The sequence below is a fragment of the Myotis daubentonii genome, chromosome 17, assembly GCF_963259705.1.
Source record: "Myotis daubentonii chromosome 17, mMyoDau2.1, whole genome shotgun sequence".
Taxonomy (NCBI): domain Eukaryota; kingdom Metazoa; phylum Chordata; class Mammalia; order Chiroptera; family Vespertilionidae; genus Myotis; species Myotis daubentonii.
In genome coordinates this window covers 9,790,127-9,812,630 of record NC_081856.1, presented here as the reverse complement: position 1 = coordinate 9,812,630, position 22,504 = coordinate 9,790,127, and the positions used below count along the sequence as shown (strand labels likewise).

Sequence of the window (22,504 nt, the reverse complement as noted above, 5' to 3'; positions counted from 1 at the left end):
GAATTGTGTTCCCCGAAAATTCTTATGTTGAAGCCCTAATCCTCAGTACCTCAGACAGGGCTTTAAATTGTGATTAAGTTTAAATAAAGTCATTGGAATGAGCACTAATCCCATATGACCGGCGACCTTATAAGAAGAGAGAATTTGAACACAGTCACGCACAGAAGGAAGACCACGTGATGACACAGGAAGACGGCTGTCTTCAAGCCAAAGGGAGAGGCATCCGAAGACACCAACCCTGCTATCACCTTGGTCTCAGACATGTAGCCTCCAGATCTGTGAGAAAATCATTTCTCCTGTTAAAGCCACCCAGTCTGTGGCTCACCAACAGCCTTAGCGTACTAGTGTACCCAGTGCTTTAATTCACTGAGGTGTCAGGTCCTGTATCTAGTAGGGCTTTGTCCTTAGGCAGGGGGTGGCCTGGGATCAATAGATCCTCTCTTCCCCTCCCAAAGTTCTTGGAGGTACTTTAAATTTGCCCTAGAAAATGAGGGCTATCCTTCCCTTTTTTAGACTTCATGACACTTATGATCAGCCACTAACCAATGGCTTTTTTATTTCCCTCTTGGGATTATGTATCTGTTTCTCTTGAAGATACAAACAAAGCAAGAACCCATTAAAAATATAGTTGATCCCCATGTAGTGCATTGTTTTAAACAGATAATGAATTTGATATTTTGCAGGCTCTCGTTTTTAAAGCTAGAGTGCAGTAATTCTTTTTGCAATGTGTAGCTATGCCAACTGTAGCATCAGATTTCCAGAGAAGATATCTGCTGCTATGCATTTATGTGCTGTGCAGTAGTTCTCTTGAGGTTCTGGCTGTGGGGAAGAAGTTCTCTGAATCACTAAATTTGGTTTATTCAGGTTTTCCTAGTCATATTTCAGATTGCCATGCTGTCAACCTCAAAATGCTTTTCCCTCTATCTTCCCTTCCCCTTCTCTCCATCTCTTCAGCTGTGGTTGTAGTTAAATTAGGAAAATTAAGTATGTTGAGTGAGTTAGAGACTGTGTTGAAAAAGAACATTTGCATTTACTGACCATCTGCTCAGACCAGATCTTTTCTGATCACCCCAGATTAAATAATAATTTGACTAATTAAAGACCTGGAGAAGGTTCATCTGTATGCCTGCTTGTAGTATTACCATTAACATCTCAGGTGGATGTGAGTCGGTTATATTTTATAAATCCAGAAAAAGAGACTATGATTTCTTTCTAAGAACTCATAATTTATTTTCTATACCCACTTTGAACTCTTCATGCTGCAATCTTGAACTTGTTTCATCTTGTTCTATTTAGTGTAGGGGTAGAGGGTAGTAGTCACCATGTGTAATAGCTTATTCTTGAGACTTAAAGCATTAATAAATTGCCTTTCTACCTTCTCTTTTCCAAATTGAGCTTTATTGTTTCTTTAGCCTTACAGGACTTATTTAAAAAAAAACTTTTAAAAATATCTTTTTATTGATTTCAGAGAGGAAGGGAGAGGGAGAAGGACATAGAAACGTCAGTGATGAGCCCTGACCGGTTTGGCTCAGTGGATAGAACGTCGGCCTGCAGACTCAAGGGTCCCGGTTTCGATTCTGGTCAAGGGCATGTACCTTGGTTGTGGGCACATCCCCAGTAGGAGGTGTGCAGAAGGCAGCTGATCGATGTTTCTCTCTCATTGATGTTTCTGGCTCTCTATCCCTCTCCCTTCCTCTCTGTAAAAAAATCAATAAAAATATATTAAAAAATAAAAAGAGTATTTAGAAACGTCAGTGATGAGAGAGAATCATTGATCGGCTGCCTCTTGCACACCCCCTACTGGGGATCGAGCCCACAACCCAAGCATGTGCTCTTGAATGGAATCCAACCTGGGACCCTTCAGTCTGTAGGCTGATGCTCTATCCACTGAGCCACACCAGCTAGGGCTTATTTAAATTTTTAAATTACGTATAAGACTTGTCATTAAAGCCTCTCTATGTTTCCACAACTCTCTTTGCTGGTGGGTCCAGCACTGGTAGAGTTTCATCAATGCAATGAGAACACAATCAATTCCTTCGCTCTGTACTATAAATATAAATTTAGGCATTTTGATTTTATACTTAATTTTCATTTTTGAATTAGCTAATTAAAATGCATAGCAATTAATCAAGATTATATCAATACCAATAATTTTTTGTATCTATCTTACAGTCTTAGCATTGCTTCTAACTAACTGGATGATAGTAGATAAATCATTTACCTTCTTTCTATATCATATTATTTGCTTATGAAATTGGAGAAGGTAGGTATCAAGGTTAGATGATCTCCAAGTTATCTTCCAGCTCAGAAAGTGTGTTTTATGCTCTACTAATAATTATTAACAGTTGATAAAATGTGGGTTTTAATGGGTAAATCTATTTGGAGTGAATCAGATTAATTCCTTTAAAATATATTGAGTACATATGTATTGAGTACTATCTGCTATGTGCTAGGTGGCTGGCAACACAGTGATAAATGAGACATTTTCCAAAGAGTTTACATGTTATTAGGGAAAAGAAACATGTAAAAATAAGTGCAATGGAATATTCCTGGAGCTGTGGAAGAAATCTGTCCAGAGCGTATCAGGGCACATGGGAGAATTTGGTGAATTTTGCCTGGTGGCAGGAGCATCAGGAAAGGGCCAGTGATTGAAGAGACCCATTGTGAAGGCCTGAAGAAGAGCCACTGCAGAGAAGTGGGGGCCAGCAGCGATGGGGGCGGGTCATGTGTGAGGATGAGGAAGCAGAAACAGTGGGTACAGATGATTTTTTTTCAAGGATCTGGACTTGGAGAGAAAATAGCAGGAGAGTGGGCAAGGATTAAAGAGGTTGTTTGTTTTTAAATATGGGTGTAAAGAACCAATTTAAAGGCTTTGGGGAAAGCACTTACAGGGGAAAGTTTGCTCTGCAGGAGATAAAGAAGATGGAATTCAGAATGAACTTGAGAACAAGGTTGAGGATAGAGGGACACAGATGAATAGATGTGTGATAAAGCACTCATAGCAAAACATTAATTGTGGCATCCAGGAAGTAGATGAATGGTAAAATACAATTAATTCTTTCAAGTTTTCACATTTGAAATTTTTATAATAAAATATTGGGAGGAAAACCAAGAACATAGATTGAGAATTTAGCTTTGAACAGAATAGGAGGCATTTATTCCTTGTTGTGGCAGCAGAGGAAGTTCAAGGTTAAAGTCTCAACTTCTTTTGTGAGGTCGCAGCCACTCTCACCTGCTGATGCGGAGGGCCAGAAAGGAGGAACGATGAGAATGGAGGGTGGAGTGGCTGCAGGTGAAGCAGGGGAGGGCACCGAGCAGAGCAGACCTGGGTTAAAGGAAAAAGTGGTGCTCAGGTTCTGGTGCAATGAGCTCACAGCGTTGGGCTGTGTGCCATTTTTCTCCAGTATTTGCGGGGAGAAGGCAAGTTAGGGCACAGTGGAATACTACTCAGCCGTAAGAAAAGACGAAATATTGCCATTTGCGACAACATGGATGTATCTTGAGGGTATCATGCTAAGCAAAGTAAGTCAGAAAAGGACAAGAACCACATGACTTCACTTATGTGAGATATAAAACAGGAAGCAACAGTGCCGGCTGGTTTGGCTCAGTGGATAGAGTGTCATCCTGTTGGCCTGAAGGGTGCCATGTTCAGTTGTGGTTAAGGGCACGTACCTCAGGTGCAGGCTTGATCCCCAGCCCTGGTTCAGGCTCCTGTGGGAGGCAACCAATCAATGTGTCTCTCTCACATCAATGTTTCTCTCTCTCCCCCTCCCTTTCACTCTCTCTAAAATCCAATGGAAATACCCTTTGGTGAGGAGTAACAAAAAATAAAAACAAAACAGAAATCAACAAATGAACAAACAAAACAAATAAAAACTCATTGACAAAGATAACAGTAAAGTGCTTATCTGGGGGGAGGTTGAAAGGGTAAAGGGGGTGATGGAAGGAGATTGAACTTTGGGTGCTATATTACAGAATTGTACACTTGAAACATATAATCTTTTTAACTAATTAACATTAACTAATGTCACTCCAATAAATTGAGCAAAAAAAAAAAAAGAAAAAGAAGAAGAAGAAGAAGAAGAAGAAGAAGAAGAAGAAGAAGAAGAAGAAGAAGGAAGCGATGAGTAGATGGGATGAATGATTCCCTCCATTTTTTCCAGCAATCTGTCCTGGAACAAGTCCCAATCACTTTGGTTCTCTAGTGAGGGGATTCTGTTTTCTACCTCATTGTATTTTCATCTGAATGAGATGAAGTAAAAATAATGTTACAAAACTGTGTTATTGATAACATTTAACTAAGATAATTTTATTGTCATTGTCAGGTAAAAGAAGAACGTCCAGAGAATATACCAGATCTAAAGTTATTAGTGGAGAAGAAATTTTTGGCTTTACAGAATAAGAATTCTGATGCAGACTTTCAAAACAATGAAAAATTTGTGCAGTTTAAACAACAGCTGAGAGAACTGAAGAAGCAATGTAAGTCAGCATGCTTTGCTTTGCTTTGCTTTGCTTTGGCTTTTTGAAATTAGGGAACTGACTTGATGGACAGTCCCAGAAAGCTGATTTTATGAAGTTTGCTTATCTGCTTGGCTTGATCCTCTTCCTAAATGGCTTTTTATTATTGTTGCAATTCTGTGTTTTGTCTTAACTTTTGGTTCAAATCAGCCTGTCTGTTTCTGAAAGCCAACAGTTTCCACAAAGTGCTAAGAAAATTCCCTACCAGCTACAGAAATTTACACTGTGTTGTACCCGTGTTGGGGAGGGGTATGGGGGGAAAAATAAAACTGAAAATTATTTTATTAAAATAACAAGGGTGTTTTTCAAATTTTAACTGCTGTGCCAAGCTTTAAAATAACTATACTCGATTCTAGTTTTGTTGCTTTGGAATATAGTAGAAACAGTGTTTATTCAGACTATATTTTTTCTTCTCAAATATGGACCAAAATTCTCTTGATCCCTTCTGTCTTTGTGATAGTATAAATTCCATGTGATTTTGAAATTTATTGCCTTCCTAATCAACTTTATGGTACTCAGGTTTTTTAATTAACAATTTTTATTTTAAGATGAGAATGGGGAAAATGATTTATCATATAAAAATGCGTTTTGTAGACATATTTGCCAGAAGCAATACATCTTTTCTACTCAGTGAAGTACACATATCCTTGTTTTCTTTTTTTCCATGAAATTCACATACCGATTTTATGTAATTTGATTGTTTTTACCTTGGCATCAGTTGTCTTTTTTTCTTTTTGGCTTGAGGCACTTTTATTGCTTAAAGAATTGAAGAGTGGAGTAAGTCACTTTTTTAAAAACTTAAGTTTCACATTGCCTTCATTTGCATACACATGGAACAAGAGGAATGTTGTATGATACGACATACCAATTTATGACTGTATTTTGTACTAAATATAGGGATTCGTATTTTGAAATAGGCTTTCTTTTAAATATAAGCATTTTCTTTAAGTTGATGCTGAGATCTCAAAACTAACTGAGGAAGCTGGCTTACTTTTGTCTATTTTACAGATTAAGTTTCACAATTTGAAATGTTTTGCAATCATGGTGAGACTTTTGCTTTTACTGTAGATTTAAACAGTAAGCATTTCCCCACATTTTAAGGCTATTTTCTGTTCTTCATTGAGCATCACAACTACCAAAATCTTTCTAATATAATTTGCACTGTTGCCCAAATGAGTAGTAATCCCCTAAACAGGTAATACTTTGCTAGTGGCTTTCTGATCTTAAAGATGGTAGTGAATTTCAGTTTTGGTGTTGTTCAAAATAGCCAAAAGTGTTTTATTTTACTAGTTGAAGCCAAAATCACAAATTATGGCAGATTTAGTATCTGATTATAATTCCTTTTTTTTTTTTTTTTGAGTATTTTATAATGCAAGTTGAAGATAAATATCCTAAAATACAAACTTCTTTTTCGGTATTTACAAAGTTATTATTCCATAAGAGATTTTTAGAGTCATATACTTGTGGCGAAACACTTTCTAGTTAATGTATAATTCAACAAAATGATTAATGTTGGAAATCATAGTTATTGTTTAAATCTCTCTAAAATTCGGGTTGGGGGTTGGGGGGTGGACAGGATTCCCAAGGCCAGCAGTACACATCATTTGGATAGACAGCTCAATCTTATGACAAAGTTAATTTATATCGAAAGAAATGCTTCCCTATATAAGGTTTCCTTATATGGTAACACTGGAAATAAGACCACTTTTCCTCCTATTTCCTAAAATATCCTTTAAAAGAATTTAAATCTCAACAGAACAAACCAAATGTTAATCCTCTCTTAAAGATGTTGCAAATACAATTGACAGTGCATTATCATTGGCACTGCCAATAAACTGGCATCAGGTCTGGTGAATTTTCTTTCTTTAGATTTCAGGCTGCCCTGAGGGCTCCCACAGTTTTTGCGGGGCCAAGTCAAAGGATCTCTGATTTCTAAAGGAGCCAGTGAAATCTGTTTGTTTTGAGCTATGTTCTCATGGAGGCAAGGAATCACAATACCTTTTTTTTAAGATTTGAAAATACAAGCCAAGGAGGCATCGTTGCATCATGTTGCCTGTTTTGGCGAAGTAAAGGCTGAAGTGTGTTGTGGGCTGCACGTTTCTGAAGGTCCTTTCATGAAGATGGCCACCTTGCCTTCACCAATTCATTATCCAAGAACATAAATTGCATGGGATTAAATTTTACCAAATCAGGATCGAATCAGAGAAATGCCAGAAAGCTCTTAGGTGGGGAGAAGTCAGGATGGAGACTGAAATCAGGTGGTCTGTCTGGTGGGTGGAAGTGCCGCAGGAATGAGTCAACCAGCTGTAGTCAGCAGTTAGTTCTCAAACTGTCTGCTCTCAAGATCCCTTTACATTCTTAAAATTACTGAGGGCCCCAGAGAGCTTTGGTTCACATGGGTTATAGCTACTGATATTCATCATGTTAGAAATCAAAACTGAGGAATTTAAAATATAATAATCCATTTAAAAATCAATAATAAACCCATTACATGTTAACATAAACAGCTTTATGAGTATCTGAAATATAATAATGCATATAATAATACCATAAAGAATTAGTGAGAAGAGAGACGTTATTTTACATTTTGGCAAATCTCTTCAATTTCTGCCTTAATAGAAGGCAGCTGGACCCTTGTACTTGCGTCTGTGTTCAGTCTCTTGTCATTGATAACACGGAGAAAATCCGACCTCACAGTCACACACAGGGAGTTGGACTTGTTGACTGGATCTTGTAGACCACCAGAAATTCTCACTTTGAAAATCTCAGAGCCAGGCCAGGGGTCCATGAACTGCAGCCTGTGGGCCGAACCCAGCCTGCCTCCTGCTTTTCTGTGGCCTGCAAGCTAAGAATGGCTTTTTAATTTTTAATTGGGGGTGGGAGGTGGGGATCAAGAGAAGAATCCTTTTTTTGTGATATGTGAAAATGGTATGGACATTCAGACTCTAGTGTGCACAAGTGAAGTTTATTGGAATATAGATACATTTACAGATTGTCTGTGGTGCCTTACACTGCAATGCAGAGCTGTGTGGTGTGTCAGAGACCATCTGACCCACAAAGCTCATATTTATTATATGGCCCCTTTCAGAAAAGTTTACTTACCGCTGGTCTAAACCATAATCAGAAACAACGGCAACTTTTTGTTCCAGGTGTGTTTTTGTAAACCTGAGTTTTTTCCATGAGTACCATACATTTGTCTCCATCACGCAGGACACTTTGAGTTGATGTTCTGAGATAAATAAAAGGCAGAGTCCTGGTACTGGGAGAAGACAATATATACACACGTGAAATAATGTGAGAAGCTTGAATGGCAATTATCAAATGAAAAGCAAAGAAAGGATGTCAAAAACAAATGTAATACAATGTGGGACCTAAATGAAGAGAGTCAGGGTAAGGAACGCAGGTTTTACCTGGGTGGCCTGTCTTGCCAGACAGTTGATAGGGGCTGCCTGGAGCTGTATTTTCAAGAAGATTCTGAGGCTGGGTTCAGACCCAGCAGGACAGTGTGTGTGAAGGATTATGGTGGGAAAGAGGCAGTACAGATACCTAGTCTTTACCATCCCTAGAATGCAAGCGTGACAGATACACTCTCCTCCTTTGAAGATATGATTACTCTAGAGGTAACATCCTTCAGTAGCACACGGTATTTTTTTAGTAGTTACTTATGTCTTATGGGTATTACCAGGCATTAGATCCAACCTCTTTGGACAAATCATTTTATCCCTGGGTACCAAGTATCCTGTATATTAGAGAGATTATGTCTGCCCTATTTACTTCTCAGGATTATTACTGAGATCTAATGAGATAGTGGATCTTGGCAGCCTCTTAAAGGCTTACTTTAGATTTAAGTTATTATTGAGAAAGAGCTAGAACGGTGTAGTGGGAAGAATATGAGCTTAGCAGCCAGAAGTCCTTGGTTTGAGTCACTTAATGTATAGCCTGGTCTTCCTACCGATGTCACCCATTTTTCTGAGTTCTAATTCTTTGAGTCATACAGAGCAAGATTGTCTGAAGATAATGTGTATACTTCTAGACAAGATGACTATGATGGTGGTGGTGATGATAACTGAGTTAGGGAACAATTTCGCAGAAAAGAATTCCATTTTCCTAAATGATAATCATGTTCTTACTAACCCAAGTTGTGAAATAAACAGTATGATTTGGTTTAAGGCTTTAAGATGTAGTCAGACTTTTTTGGATGAAATTATTTTAATTTATCTAAACAATATGTTCAGGTAATGTTCTCTCTTCCTTGCCTTTTTCACTTACACTGTCTCCACTATTGCAACCTATGATTTTCTGCAATTTTAACATCAGGAGAACTTAATTAGAATGTGCCTACACCTCTGTATAGATTTCTCAAGCCATTAAGCAATCTTTCTGGCATCCTTTATTCATTTCCCTGTTATATGATTAGCAGGCATAAGAAGTTTTAGTGCAGGTCAGCAAGGCAGAAGTTAAGGGCATCAGACAAGAATTGGTACTTAGAAATCTTCAAAATATAAGGGCTTCACTTTGTGGTCAGAAATAGAATTGACTGTGAATCTGAGATCTTTAGTATTAAAATAACCTTATATAAAATGTCATTTTGTTGCTACTTTTAAAGGTTAAGAGTAGACCATCTGACCCACAGAAGAACATGCCTTTTTAAAATGCAAATATGCTAATTTGAAGGTGTTCATAGATTTAACCGTATACATGTTTGGGTCATATGTGATAAATGCAGAAAATAAGATATGGAGATATTTGAATCCATGAGTGAATCTTAGAAATCAATTTCAGTGACAATAACATTTGTTATATATATATAAATTTATATTCTAATCTTTTAATTATATGGACTCACAAATTAACTATGTACCTTCCCCTTTAAGCATGCTCAATCTAGATCTCAAAACTGATAAAATAGGGTGTGGCGATTCACTTCCCTCAAGGATCCCATTAATAGGGAGTTCCTTGGGAACATGACATGCCTTCACTTTGCTGTTCCTAATGGGGTGTTTTCCCTTTCCTTAAGCATCTATTCAAAACCGCAGGTAGTTCCTCCAGGGCTGGGGCTTTTGTGTTTTGCTTACTGCTATATTCCTTGAACTTCAGCATGAGATCTAGACACATAGCATCTATAGCCCAGGTCCTTGGTGTTCACAAGAATTTTCAGAAGACCAGAGACTTGAGACCTCATGCCCTGCCTAAAGGAGACACTGCCACCGTGCCAGTCTGTTGTTGCTGGCATGGCCAGATCTTCAGGTTCTTTTGGAAAACCCAGAAATCTAGCTGATTGGTTAGCAGATTTTCAAAACACTGTGCAAACAAAACAATCAGTTTGTGACCTTTGATTTAACCTCATAATTTAGTGCCTTGTTGTGCACTTAACGAGGGACATTAGCGTTAATTTGGCCAATTAACAGTAGATTATAATTTCTTCAGAGAAAGGGATGGTTTTGCTTTCAAGATACTTCAAAGTAAGGCCATAATGTGCATTCTGTGTCATTTGGGAATGCAGAGTGGAAGCCTCATGGGTTCTGTGGAAAAGTAGATGGAGGTTTTGTGGTGAGGAGCCATGTGTGGGAGCCCCTAACCCAGATGCTGATGGGCACTGGGGAAGATTATAGAGAAGATTCGCACCTTTGCAGATTGGGAAGGTGTGTGTGAGTTTTGAGACCTGGAAGAAAAGAGATGAAGACACAAAGGTAGTGAGTGCCAAGAGGGAAAATGTTTGGCTGTGCCTGGAAGTATGTTGAGTGCATTTAAACTGGGCAAAGTGTTGATCAACCTGACTTAATCCTGATATATCCTCCCACCTCTAAATATTTCTTTTCCTAAGGTGTTTCTGTCCATCCAAACACTGTGTATTGCTGGTTGGCAATTAACCAAAACCCAAGATCCTTTAAGGCAGGAATATAGTTCTTACTCATCTCTATATTCCTTTTGTTCCTCACATAACCAGAGTTCAGATAATATTTACAGAACAGAATTATTAACTAGAAAGAGAGGGTCAGAACCTAGTTAAGGCAGTCCGGTGCTAAAATTCCTTTTCCCTTCAGTAATTTATCATCAGTAAAGAAGAGAAGAAGAGGAGGAAGAAAATTAGCATTTATAGGGTTGGGATCTGAAAACAATCCTTTAAATTGCTCAATAAAGTCAACATAATGATTCTGTGTACACAGTCCTCTACAGTGATGTGTTGGTGCAAATGTATGGTGCATATAGCAACAGACAGTTTTTTAGTAACAGCAGCATATGCTCAGGAATTGAGGATGGCTCACTTCAAATGTGACTGCTTAGAAGAATATTTAACAAAATTTATGAAAAATTCAGTTTTCTGGTTCTTCTATAGACAGTTTTGTCCTCTCTGTGGACCTCAGTTGGTCTTCATTCTATTCCTTGATACTGATGAAGCCATCACCATTTGCCTGCTCTATGACCATAATTATTGGGAAATGCTAAAAACCATACATTTCACAACAGAGATTGACCTTTCAGGCTGGATTGCATCCCTGGCCTGAGGACATATGCTCATTGAGTGAAATTCTGCCCTATGCAAATTTTTTATTCCTTGTATATTTGCTTCTGTCCCTCTTCCTCTTCTCGGAGTCAGCCTCTGACTGACTCTTTTCTGTGTCTCTTTCCTTCTTTCCGCTTTCTTGGTGTTTCTCACCCCATACTCTTTCTCTTTCCCAAATGTCTTTATTTACATCAGTGAAGCTAAATGGTACCCTTCCCACCTTAATGATGAAGCTGCTTCAGAGAAGTACAGTGATCTTTCCAAGGTTATGAAGCTAGTAAATTGTTGAACCAGCAGACAGGAAGTGCCAGAGATAGAGGCAGGCATCAGGGAGGGTTGTGACTATCCTCCTCCTTCTGTTTTATTTTATTTAATTTCCAGAAATGTTTATATTTTAAAGTATGTTGGGGCACCAAATAAGTAATTGAATAAGTGAAGAAAAATAGATTAATGCAAAATAGATTGATTCTGTCACGTTGGAATTTTAGTCAAGGCCTTAAACCAGTGGTCGGCAAACTGCGGCTCGCGAGCCGCATGTGGCTCTTTGGCTCCTTGAGGGTGGCTCTTCCACAAAATACTGGCTCTTCCACAAAATACTGACTTCTGTGCACGGGCCACGAAATTTCAGTCCCACTGTACGTGCGCGCCCACATGTGGTATTTTGTGGAAGAGCCACCCTCAAGGGGCCAAAGAACCGCATGTGGCTCGCGAGCCGCGGTTTGCCGACCACGGCCTTAAACTATCAAGGAGCTCCTTTGTGGTGAGAAATTAGCTTTTCTATATGACTTTTATAATGAGCAATAAAGATGTCAGTCTACTCAGCCTTCACCTTAGATTTGCCCTAGTCCAAGGGTGGGCAACCTTTTTGTGAGTGCGTGCCAAAACCAGCAAAATCTCTGACTCAAAATTCTTCTGCGTGCCAACCCTAATTTTTTGAGAACATGTTACGCCTACTTGATATCTCTTAAGGTGTATGTATGTGAAGAACCCTGAAGAAATAATAAAATTCATTCGAGCGACAAAAACACAGTATATGATGATGAAAAATACATTTATTTTTTAATGTATACATGTACACTGATAGAGAGAAAACTTTATGACTCCGTTTGATATTATCAGTGGGACTTTTGCTGCTGCATCACTGATGACAGATTTTATATCAGGTTTATATTTCGTGACCTTCAGAGATATGCACGAGCTACTACTTTCATCGGTCAGGCTACTCCTATTACGAGACTTAACAAAATTCACCACTGAGAACAAAGATTCACAAGCGTATGTGGATGAAACCAAAACACTGGTTGGATCTAGGAAGGCAGGGAGAGTTAAGGCAGAGGCATAGAAATTGCTCTTCCCCTCTCTTGTCAATCCATGTCTGTGGTCTTTAAGATAACTTGTTATGTAAAATTATTTATTTATCTAAGATGCACCTACACTGAATTTATCTGAAAAATAAAGTCGATATTAAGAAAAAAATTATAAATGGAAGATTATAAGAGAGGGTTTTGCCTGCCAGCAAAAGTTACTGGCGTGCCATGTTTGGCATGCGTGCCAGGGGTTGCCCACCCCTGCCCTAGTCCTTTTGGAAATTAGTAATAATAAAAGTAATATCCAGGCTTTGTATGGTGCCTAATCCACATGGTACTTAATGAGTGCTTATTGAATTGATGAGTAACTACAGGCAGCATTGATTTGAGTGCCTACCTGTGCACAGCATATGGAGCTTACATTCTTTATATTATTGTTGATTGCTCACAACCCTACAAGGTAACTATGCCCATTTTATAGATAAGAAAATATGCAAAGAGAAGTCATATAACTTCCCTGAGTCCATAAGTGCTGAAACTCAAAGCTCATGTTGTTTCCCCCATACATATTATACCAGCTCTTAAAAACACTCCCATGTGGTCCTCTTTTCTCTCAATTTAGGTGTTTCTTTCATTTCTTGAAAAATTGATTTGTCATAGGGCTCTTGAGTAGAGAACAATTTGTTTGGGCCTCCATGTACTCCGATGACAATGAGAGACTTTCTTGCTGGGTCACTTCTATTCAGAGGTCAGGGGTAGGAGTCATATCAGACATTATGTAGTGGTTTATTACTGTGTGCCCCATCTTGCCTTCGAAGTAGCCCCTAGAAAAACACGTAGTTGTTTTATAGGTAAAGTCTCATTTTATAGGTAAAGACATGAGATTCGTAAAAGGTCACAGAGGAAGTTGAGAGAGACTTAAAACTAGGCCCTCCTTTTCCAGATTCTATGGTTTTGGCATTACCAAAAAATTCAATAAGTAGTACCTAAGAATGCTACTTCCGGTGTGAATATTTGCTATGTTATGCCAGAGAGGAGTGGGATATTTATTGCACTACAAGCTTAGAACAAATTCCATGAAATTTATTTCAAACGTAACAACAATAACCCCATGCAAATACACCATCTCTCTTAATCTTTGTGACAGTGTGCAGGAGAGGAATGCATGAAAAATGCAGGTTCTGTTTTTAGCAGACTGGGTCCTGGAGGTGACATATTTGCCCTGTGTCTCATAGTCAGGAGATCACAGGGATAACAAATTCGTTCCCAAGGAAAGGGGAAGCTTTAGAATGAGAGATGGCTATAATTAAAGTTATTAGGAAAGAAAGGTTCAGTTATCAAGGGAGAAATGAGTCAGCAGCAAGTTTAAACACAAACTGTGAGCTGTGGATGTCTTGTGGTGGCTTATTTTGAGAGAGTGTGATGCCATCGGTCCTCAGAAAGCAACCTGAACCTGGAATAGGGAGGCGGAATCATAAGTGTCCTGGGATGATATACATCATACTTCAGAAAATAAATATCTTGTCAAGTTATTCATTTCTGAGCTTGGAAGGATTTAAGTTTCATAATTGTTAGGTGCATATAATGGGTGTCCTTTTGTAGTTGATACCTCTCCCCCATTTCCAGCCTCTGGCAACCAGTGTTTTGTTTTCGTCTCCATCATTGTAACTTTTCTCAAATGTGGCATACATGGAATCATACATTAGACAGACTTTTACATGACTTCTTTCACTGAGCAGAATGCATTTGAGATTCATCCATAGCGTTGCTACTATCATCAGCTTGTTGCATTGTGTTGCTGAATAGTATCTCATCCTATGGATGTACCATAGCTGACTTATCTAGTCAGTAGTTGAAGGACATTTCGGTTGTTTCGAGCTTGGGGGCATGATGAATAGAACTGTTATAAAACAGTCATGGTTTTTATGTGAATGTAAGTTTTAATTTCTCTTGGGTAAATATCCAGGCATGGATGGGATTGCTGGCTCGCATGGTGAGTATATGTATAACTGTAGGAACTGACAGGCTGTTTTCCAGTGTGGTGTACCATTCTGCATTCCCTCACCAGCATTTGGGTATGTTGGGTTCGTTTTTTCATTTTAGCCTTTCTAATAAGTATGCAATGGTATCTCACTGTGGATTTAATTTACATTTTCCTGATGACCAGTGAAGCATGAAGTTCCTATTTTAATTAAAAATTTTCATATAATGTTCATGTTTTTCCTATTTGTGTATCTTCTACACATATAACTTAATTCATTCAAGAAACACTTAAGAGGGTCTGCAACAGTGGTTCTCAAAGTGTGGTGTCCGCCAGCAGCAGGAGCACCACCTGGAAACATTGAAAATGCAGGTTTTCTGGGGGCCACCCCAGACCTTCTGAGTCTGAAACCGTCGGGGTTGGGCTGAATTTTTTTAACAAGTTCTCATCCTCATCTGATTCTCATAAATCAGAGTTTGAGAGCCATTGGTTTACAGTTGTGGCGCTCACCCATCACTTGATATCTAGTGAACTGACTATCACTTGATATCACTGTGAACCTTAAAAATAAAAATGAGCCGAAACCGGTTTGGCTCAGTGGATAGAGCGTCGGCCTGCGGACTAAGAGGTCCCGGGTTCAATTCCGGTCAAGGGCATGTACCTGGGTTGCGGGCACATCCCTGGTGGGGGATGTGCAGGAGGCAGCTGATCGATGTTTCTCTCTCATCGATGTTTCTAACTCTATCTCTCTCCCTTCCTCTCTGTGAAAAATCAATAAAATATATTTTTTAAAAAAATGAGAACTCCATCCTCACCTCCAGAGATTCAGATTTTGTTGGTGTCTGGTGGGGCTCTAGGCATTTTTTAAGTTCCTCGGGTCGTGTTTATATAAAGTCAGGGTTGAAAATAACTAAACTATTAAGGGTCATTTAGCGAGGTATTCTAGAGGCTACAAGTCTGACTTCTCATTCCAGGTCTCATGCGGTTTATTCTCTCATAGGGAACATTCATTCATACATAGCATAGCGAGGCACTCATAAGTCCCTTGGTAATTACCTAAAGAATTAAGTTGTACTCAGTGTCCTGGGTTTCAGTACAGGGTTGAGCAAGAGTAGGTTTACAGTTGTGAGGACACAGAACACAAAGTTTATTCTTGTATTATTACTTATTAATGTATTGTTTTCCTTGTGAACAACTGTATAGCTACTTTTGTATAAATTAACTGTATAAATTAACTCTATCCTTCTGTGTCTGAGAACCTCTTTCTTATACTTCATATTGTACTTAGCATTCATTCACTCATTCATTCAACAAGTGTTTATTGAGTATGCTGGGAATACAGGTGTGAACAGACCGACAGGTGTCTATTCATATGCATAATTGATAGCCTTAATAATGATCATAGATAGTTGTGTGTTTGTTATACTCAAGTACTGTCCTTCAGAGTTAGTCACCTTGTATTTGTTAAAATTTATATTAGTCATGAAATCCTATTTTGTAAACTCCTTATGTAATCACTTTAGCTATGTTGATGACAGTGTTAAGGATGGAGACTGTCCAGGCCTGGAAAGATCCTGGAATTTGGAATCAGAAAATAGAAATTCAGATTCTGGCTCACCCATGGAGTAGTTTGTGTGTTTGTGTTGTTGTTTTTTCAATAAAATCAGTGGAATTTTACTTTTCTGTGAAGTATGTGTAAAATTAATAATAATTAATAATACCTAATTCACAGAGTTGTAAAGGATTAAATCAGATATTTAAAAACAAAAAGTGAAAGTATGTTACAAACTTAGTATACTCCACAAATATTAGTTACTCTCTTTTTGCTTGCTTAAAGGCATTTCCTTTAATCGTTTTTACTTCAAGGAATATACATGCTATGAGTTATTAATAGTTGGCATTAGTTTTTTACTTCAAGGAAACCAACTCAGAGCGTTTTAGCTACTTTGTTAAAGCATTAAGACATTTTAGTGAAGGATAAAATATTGCTTGACTTTCAAGTGGGTAAGAAATGTTCTGTCGTGGACAAGGGTGTGAACAAATGTTGATAAGGTAACAAATAAGTTTTCAGTACAGTATTGGTGTTGGCAACCTTTTTGTGATAGGGAAGTAGAAAGCACAGTACTGTTCAGATCATGAACCAGCCTGTGTCTGATGAAATGTATTTCTTTTGAGCAAATATAATAGCCGATGTAATGGAGCTGCAGCTATCATTGCGTGCTCTGTGGGCCTCTAATATGCTGGGGGTTCTCTTATGGGTATGCACTGGATTGATTGGAGAGCATCTGCTCTGCTGTTTGAGCCCAGTTATTTAAGTTAGCTTTTTTCCTAATCAACTGATGACATATTTTAAAAATATTTTGTAGTGAACAGGCACCTCCTATATGCAGAGCACTTTGCTAGGCACAAGGGACATAGGCAAGTAGTTAATGTCTTGGGTGTGAGAGAGAGAGGACACTGTTCACTTGAGATTGCAAGCTCTTAGAACTTGATGTGCAAAATTTGGGGAAGAAATGAGAGTAGGGGGTGGTGGTGAAAGGTGTTGAGTAGCATTTTCTAAAATAAATGGTCAGATTATTAAAAATAGCAAAATGCAGTTTTCAGAGTTGGATAAATTAATCTGTTATCTTTATCATGGGATTTCTTCATCTTCATTATGTATTTGCCTTTGGTTAGAATGTCAGTTCAGTGAGAGCAGGTCTTGTCTGCCTTGATTGCTACCCTCTGCGGTGCCTAGGACAGCACCTGGCATGGATCCAGGGCTTCCTATATATTTGGGGAATGAATGAAAGACTACCAAAGGAGTTAAAGCCTAGTTCAAGGAACTTGTCCCCCATGGGAAAAGTATTCCATGCCAGGTACTTGGACACACACTCCTGGGAATGAGAGGATGGGGTGAGGCCTTGTGTCCCTTTCTCCAAGGTCCCCTTGGGCGTCAGCTCTGCTCTGAGTACAAGTGCGGTTGCCAATTGTCTGGAGGTGTGCCCAGACCTTGCCCAGTTTGACCATTGGATGCTTACCTGACTGGTGGAAAGTACTTCTTTTCTGTTTCCCTAGGGGGACACTACTTTTTTACTTTATTTCAGTTACATAAAGCAAGAAATTTACAAGTCAGACTCCAGAACTTTTAATTCCTGCCCCCAGCCATCAGCCTTAACCTCCATCTCTCCTGTTATGTGGTAGCTTTGGTCCTCACCCAAAGTATTAGGTTGACAATGCTTTTTACACTTGATAGGGTTAGAGTCAAGATAATATAGTTGTCACTCATTTAGGTATATTTTCCTTCTCCATCAGAGCTTTATTTTTACATTTATCAAAAGCAGAAAAATTATTTCTCCAAAGAGACAAGTAAGGACTTTCAGCCAGTTAACAAGATGTGCTGTCTAGTCCCATTCCTGAAAACCTCTACTAGTCCCTCCCCCATGTCCTTCTGCTGCTGCTGCTCTATTTGTGATTTTACCCTCAGCCTTCTACCTGCTTCCTGCTCCAGACTGGCCTCCCCCCAGTTTCTGCCTGAGTGATTGATCATCCCGAAGTGCAGGTCTGGTCATGGTTGTCCCTCACATGGCCCGCCCAGCCTTCCTGACATAGAGGCCATCTGGCACTGGCTTCTTTTCCTCCTTCTCTCCCCTCTCCTCTCCAGCCCTTTGATCCAGACACTTGCAGTTCCCTGGAAGTATTGTGTTCTGTTTCACTTCCAGGCTGTCACACTCGCTGTCCTCTTCATGGCATGTTCTGCTTACCTCTCCCTTTCTTCACTTGGCTCGGCAAGCTCATCCTTCTGCCTTAACACCGATAGCCCTGGCTTCCCGGAGTCTTCCCCAGGGTAGAGCAAGTGCACATCTGTAGTGTGGGGCCTCTTAAGAAGTCTGGATTTGGAGAGGCTTATCTCATAGCATGTGAGATGGTTCGGCAGGAAAAGAGGAATTTGAGGCCATGTTTGATGTAGCTTTGAAATATGATAATTATTTTGTTTAAATGGTATGCAAAATGGAAACCAATAATACTGACATATCCAATTTATAATCTGACATTTGAACATGTATTAATACTGTCTTTTAAAATAAAATATTCTGTGTCCACTGCTTTTGGTGACAGTACATGCCAGCACAGACATCCTGTCTGAAACATACTAACTTTCTCATCTGACTCATTGGACTTGAATACAGGTTCCCCCATGACCCCACCTCTAAACATAGAAAGTATATTATTATGTTTTCAGAATGCCAAGCTCTGAGAAGCAGTGAGCTATTCTTTGTGTTTGCTGTAATGGCCATTGGCCTGCAGCTGCATTCTGGTAATTGCATGGGCTGGAGACTGGAGGTCATCATTCGGGGAGGAGATGAAGAGGCCCTGAAGGAGGAGAGGGTTCGGAGAAGCATATTACAATTATAGGTTATAAATACCAGCCTTGTAGTTAGTAAATACTCCAACTCTAACTGAGAATCAAGCTTAAGCTTTGATAATACAATGATAATTTAAGATATCTGTAATCAATAAAATAGTACAGGTACAGAATATATGCCATGACTCAAATTTGCGAAAATTGTTTACCAAAAAAATGAAATGTTTAGGAATTTCTTTATCACATAATGGTAAATTTTAAAGCAGTGCAAATTTTACATATGTATTCTGATCCCCATTATTGAGCAAGGAAATACTGTAAACCATGAACAGAAGTAGAAGACACAGGACATGAAAGACCAGTAAGTAATCCAGTTCGATCATAAGTATATGGCAGGTAAGAGTACAAGGGTAAGTTGGGAGTGATTTGTGGAGTTATTTGTTGCCTTGAATAGGACAGTTTAATTAGTAAGTCATGGGGACATTAAGTTTTTCATTAGGTGAGCCATTTGATTAGATTTGAACTTTAAGAAGATAAAATCATTGTGGTATATATGATAAATTGGGATGGAAACAGGTCTTGGTAAAGTGGTTCAATCAGGTACTGATGATATCCTGAATTATGATGGGGGAATTGGAAAACAGGGAATGCATACAAGAGGTGTGGTGGAGGTTAAATCTGTAGGACTTGCCAATTCGTTTAAAACAATAGGAGAGCCCAGCTGGCATGGCTCCCTGGTTGAGTGTTGACCTATGAACCAGATGGTCAGAGTTCGATTCCAGGTCATTGATGTTTCTATCTCTTTCTCTGTCTCCCTTCCTTTCTGAAATCAATAACAATATATTAAAAATAAACAACAATAGAATAAGGAGTTCAAGATGGCACTGGGGTTTCTAGTTTGAATAAATGGGGGAAAGGTGATAACCCTAAAAGTACTAAGATATCTCATGGAAGAGCTGGTCTTTAAGTGGGGATGATGACTTTAATGTCAAGTATATTGAATTTAAGGGGCTGGGTTTGGGCATAGATCTTCAATAAATGGCTGGAGATGAGGAAAGCTTTGGTGTGAACCATGGCTCAGGAGAGGGAGAGAGGCTCTTCACATGCTCCCAGGCGATGGTCCGAGCTATGGTTGGAGACGGCCGTGCAAGGGGAAGAGTCCAAGAGGCTCTGAAGGAGAGGAAGAAAAGGAGGGGACAGAAAGGAAGGCTCAGGAGATTGGAAGGAGGACAAGGGCTTTGGGGCTAACAACATTCAAGGGAGAGTTTGTTTTAGTATCATTTTCTTCTTATAGTAAAATAAAGACAGGATTTCACTGTTTAAATGGCATTTATAGTACGGTGTGAATCCCATGACCTAGTTTATCTCATTGCCTTTCCTGTGAATACAGTGATGCTTGGCTTATATTATCTAATTTGAATGTTAGCATGTGGTGAATTTTTATGGAATTCTTTGAAAGAAACTTTTCTACTACTGCAGTTATTTTCAGTGGCAGGAATTTTGAGAATTTATCATCACTTTTATTTTATTTATTTTAGTAGCTGGAAGGTGTGTTTGTTTCAAAGAAAATGGATCACAAGGCTTTTGTAAATTGAAAATTATATAACACATGAAAGTGTTTTGCAAAGTCTTATTCGGATAAATGAAAGGCATATTATTATTCTGAGATTGGTACTTCTTTCAGGGTCACTAGTAAGTCATAGATTATTTCCAGAGCCACCTGTCTTAAACTAAAAATTATTCTTATTTTTCATATTTCAAAATTCATAAACTAAATTTCATAATCTAATGCGATTTATAGGAGGTAGAATTAGCCATTGTTTTATGGGGGGGGGGGGGGTTTCCTACTCCTTGTAAGTAGTACTGACTTAAGAGTTTGCTTTACTGCTTATTTTGACTCTCCCAGAGTGAGTATTTAAAGCAATGAAGAATAGAAGTCATACCCTGCTTCAAGCAGCAAGCACATTGTGTATTAAATAAAAGAATTCTCACGATGCATAAGGAGATAGGGATGAGTTGTACTCATTTATTAGATAATGTGTTTTTTAAAAAATCAGTCAAAAAGCTAGCAATTACTCTTTATTTAGAAATTGTGCTTTAATCATAATTAGAATTTTAATATTATTCAAAAGAAATATTAAACATTTAGCAGTGATTTTCATTAGCTGTAAAGTGCAAAACTGTTGTGGAGTAGAAATTAGTATCGTGACAAATTGTAAGTGTTCTGTTTTAAATGTCAGTGGTGATAACTTTCTAGTTCTCCCAGTTAGCTTTGTGGTGGAACAAACCACCGCAAAACTTTAATGACTTAAAACAACCACCATTTTTTTGGCTCGTGCTTCCATGGATTGGCCATTCGAACTGGGTTTAGCTGGGTGATTCTTCAGCTGGTCCAGCTAGGTTCACTCACACATTTGTGGTCAGCACCCCGGTTGACTTGGGGCTTCCAGTTCTAGGGCACCCTCAGTTGGGACCGCTTTTTCCCCATCCTTGTGGTTCGTTTGTTCACATAATGGCAGAAGGGAGATAGAGCCTCCAGAGCAGGAGCAGAAGATGTCTGGAGGTCCCGGCTTGGAAATCACACAGTGTACCTTTTGCCAGACTTGATTGGTCAAAGCCATGACCAGGCAGCCCAGGTTCAAGGGTGGGAGATTAGACTCTGCTTCCTGATGGGAGGAGGTAGAAAGTGTTGTGGCCAGGTTTTCAGTCTACTCTACCACATTATCATTTTTAACTACTGAGACAGCACTGGCCGTGTGTGTGTGTGTGTGTGATTAACTCTCTCATGCAACTCTCAGAAGCAAGGGGTATTTGAAGTATTCTCTCACTTTTTTGAGTCATTCATTCAATCAGAGACATATCTATTCAGATACCAGAGAAACTGAAGAGATAATTTAACTTAAGTAAAACTAAACTACAACTGGTTTACCTATACAGTATTTGTTGAGTCTTTCAGTGCTGTTTTGTACGTGGCATTGGGCTAAGTATTCAGAAGTAGAGAAAAAAAGAAGTGTGGCATATTCTTTTCTCTCAAGAAGTTTGTGTTTTTATAGGATGGGCAAGATTTATGTCTATTCAAGCAAACAAGGACAGGGCTTTAATCAAAGGTAGAACACAGATGAACATGGTTTAGACCTTTGAGTGGAGTAGAGAAACAGAGACTTAAAATAACTGTAATTCAAAGCAGAATAATAAGTGCCATGAGAGAATACACACCGTGTGCTATTGAACAATAAAAGAATAGGAGGAGACAATGATCAGCTGCCAGGATGTGTGATTTGTATAATTAACACCCGACAAGGGAGGGGTCTTTGAAACAGAGGGCAGTGGCTTCATAGAGATGAGTTTTGAACAAGACTTTGAAGAAGTGGTAGAATTTGAGTAAGTAGAATTGGAGAAGTGAGAATCCTACTGAATATAGGAGTGAGTTGTGTTTTCCCAAGAGGTAATTATTTAATTAAAGAGAGAGTTCTTTAAAGTGGCAAGTATTAAAGAGCATGAGATAATACTGTAGGGAGACTTTAGAAAACATGATGCTGGATGGTGTCTGGCACATTTTTTCCCATCCAGTGGTGCCAGGGCTTAATTTTCTTCAGATATTTGTGTGCTTCAGTTGGAAAATGGGAGTCGAGAATGTTTATTTTACTTTTATAAGGGAAATGCACATTTCACTTTCACTGAGTATTTCTAAATAAAACAGAAACAAATATTGTGTCCCTGCTAGCAAGGAAATCCAAAATTAACAAAAGTAAGGAAACCCCCATTGAGTAATGTCAGCTGGTACTTTCTACACGTATATCTGGATCTACTTAAGAGCTGAGCTAATAGAAAGAAATGGGGGATTTCCT

The 22,504-nt window shown here is 38.8% G+C and overlaps 1 protein-coding gene across 7 annotated transcripts in view; it reads left to right on the top strand.

Moving 5' to 3' along the window:
• NSMCE2 (NSE2 (MMS21) homolog, SMC5-SMC6 complex SUMO ligase) overlaps window positions 1-22,504 on the top strand; it is a 221,299-nt gene that overhangs the window by 78,462 nt on the left and 120,333 nt on the right. For all 7 annotated transcript variants that reach the window (XM_059672727.1, XM_059672726.1, XM_059672728.1 and 4 more), the window contains one exon: window positions 4,326-4,479. In XM_059672727.1, coding sequence (XP_059528710.1) covers window positions 4,326-4,479 — 154 coding nt within the window. The remainder of the gene's footprint in view (window positions 1-4,325; window positions 4,480-22,504) is intronic.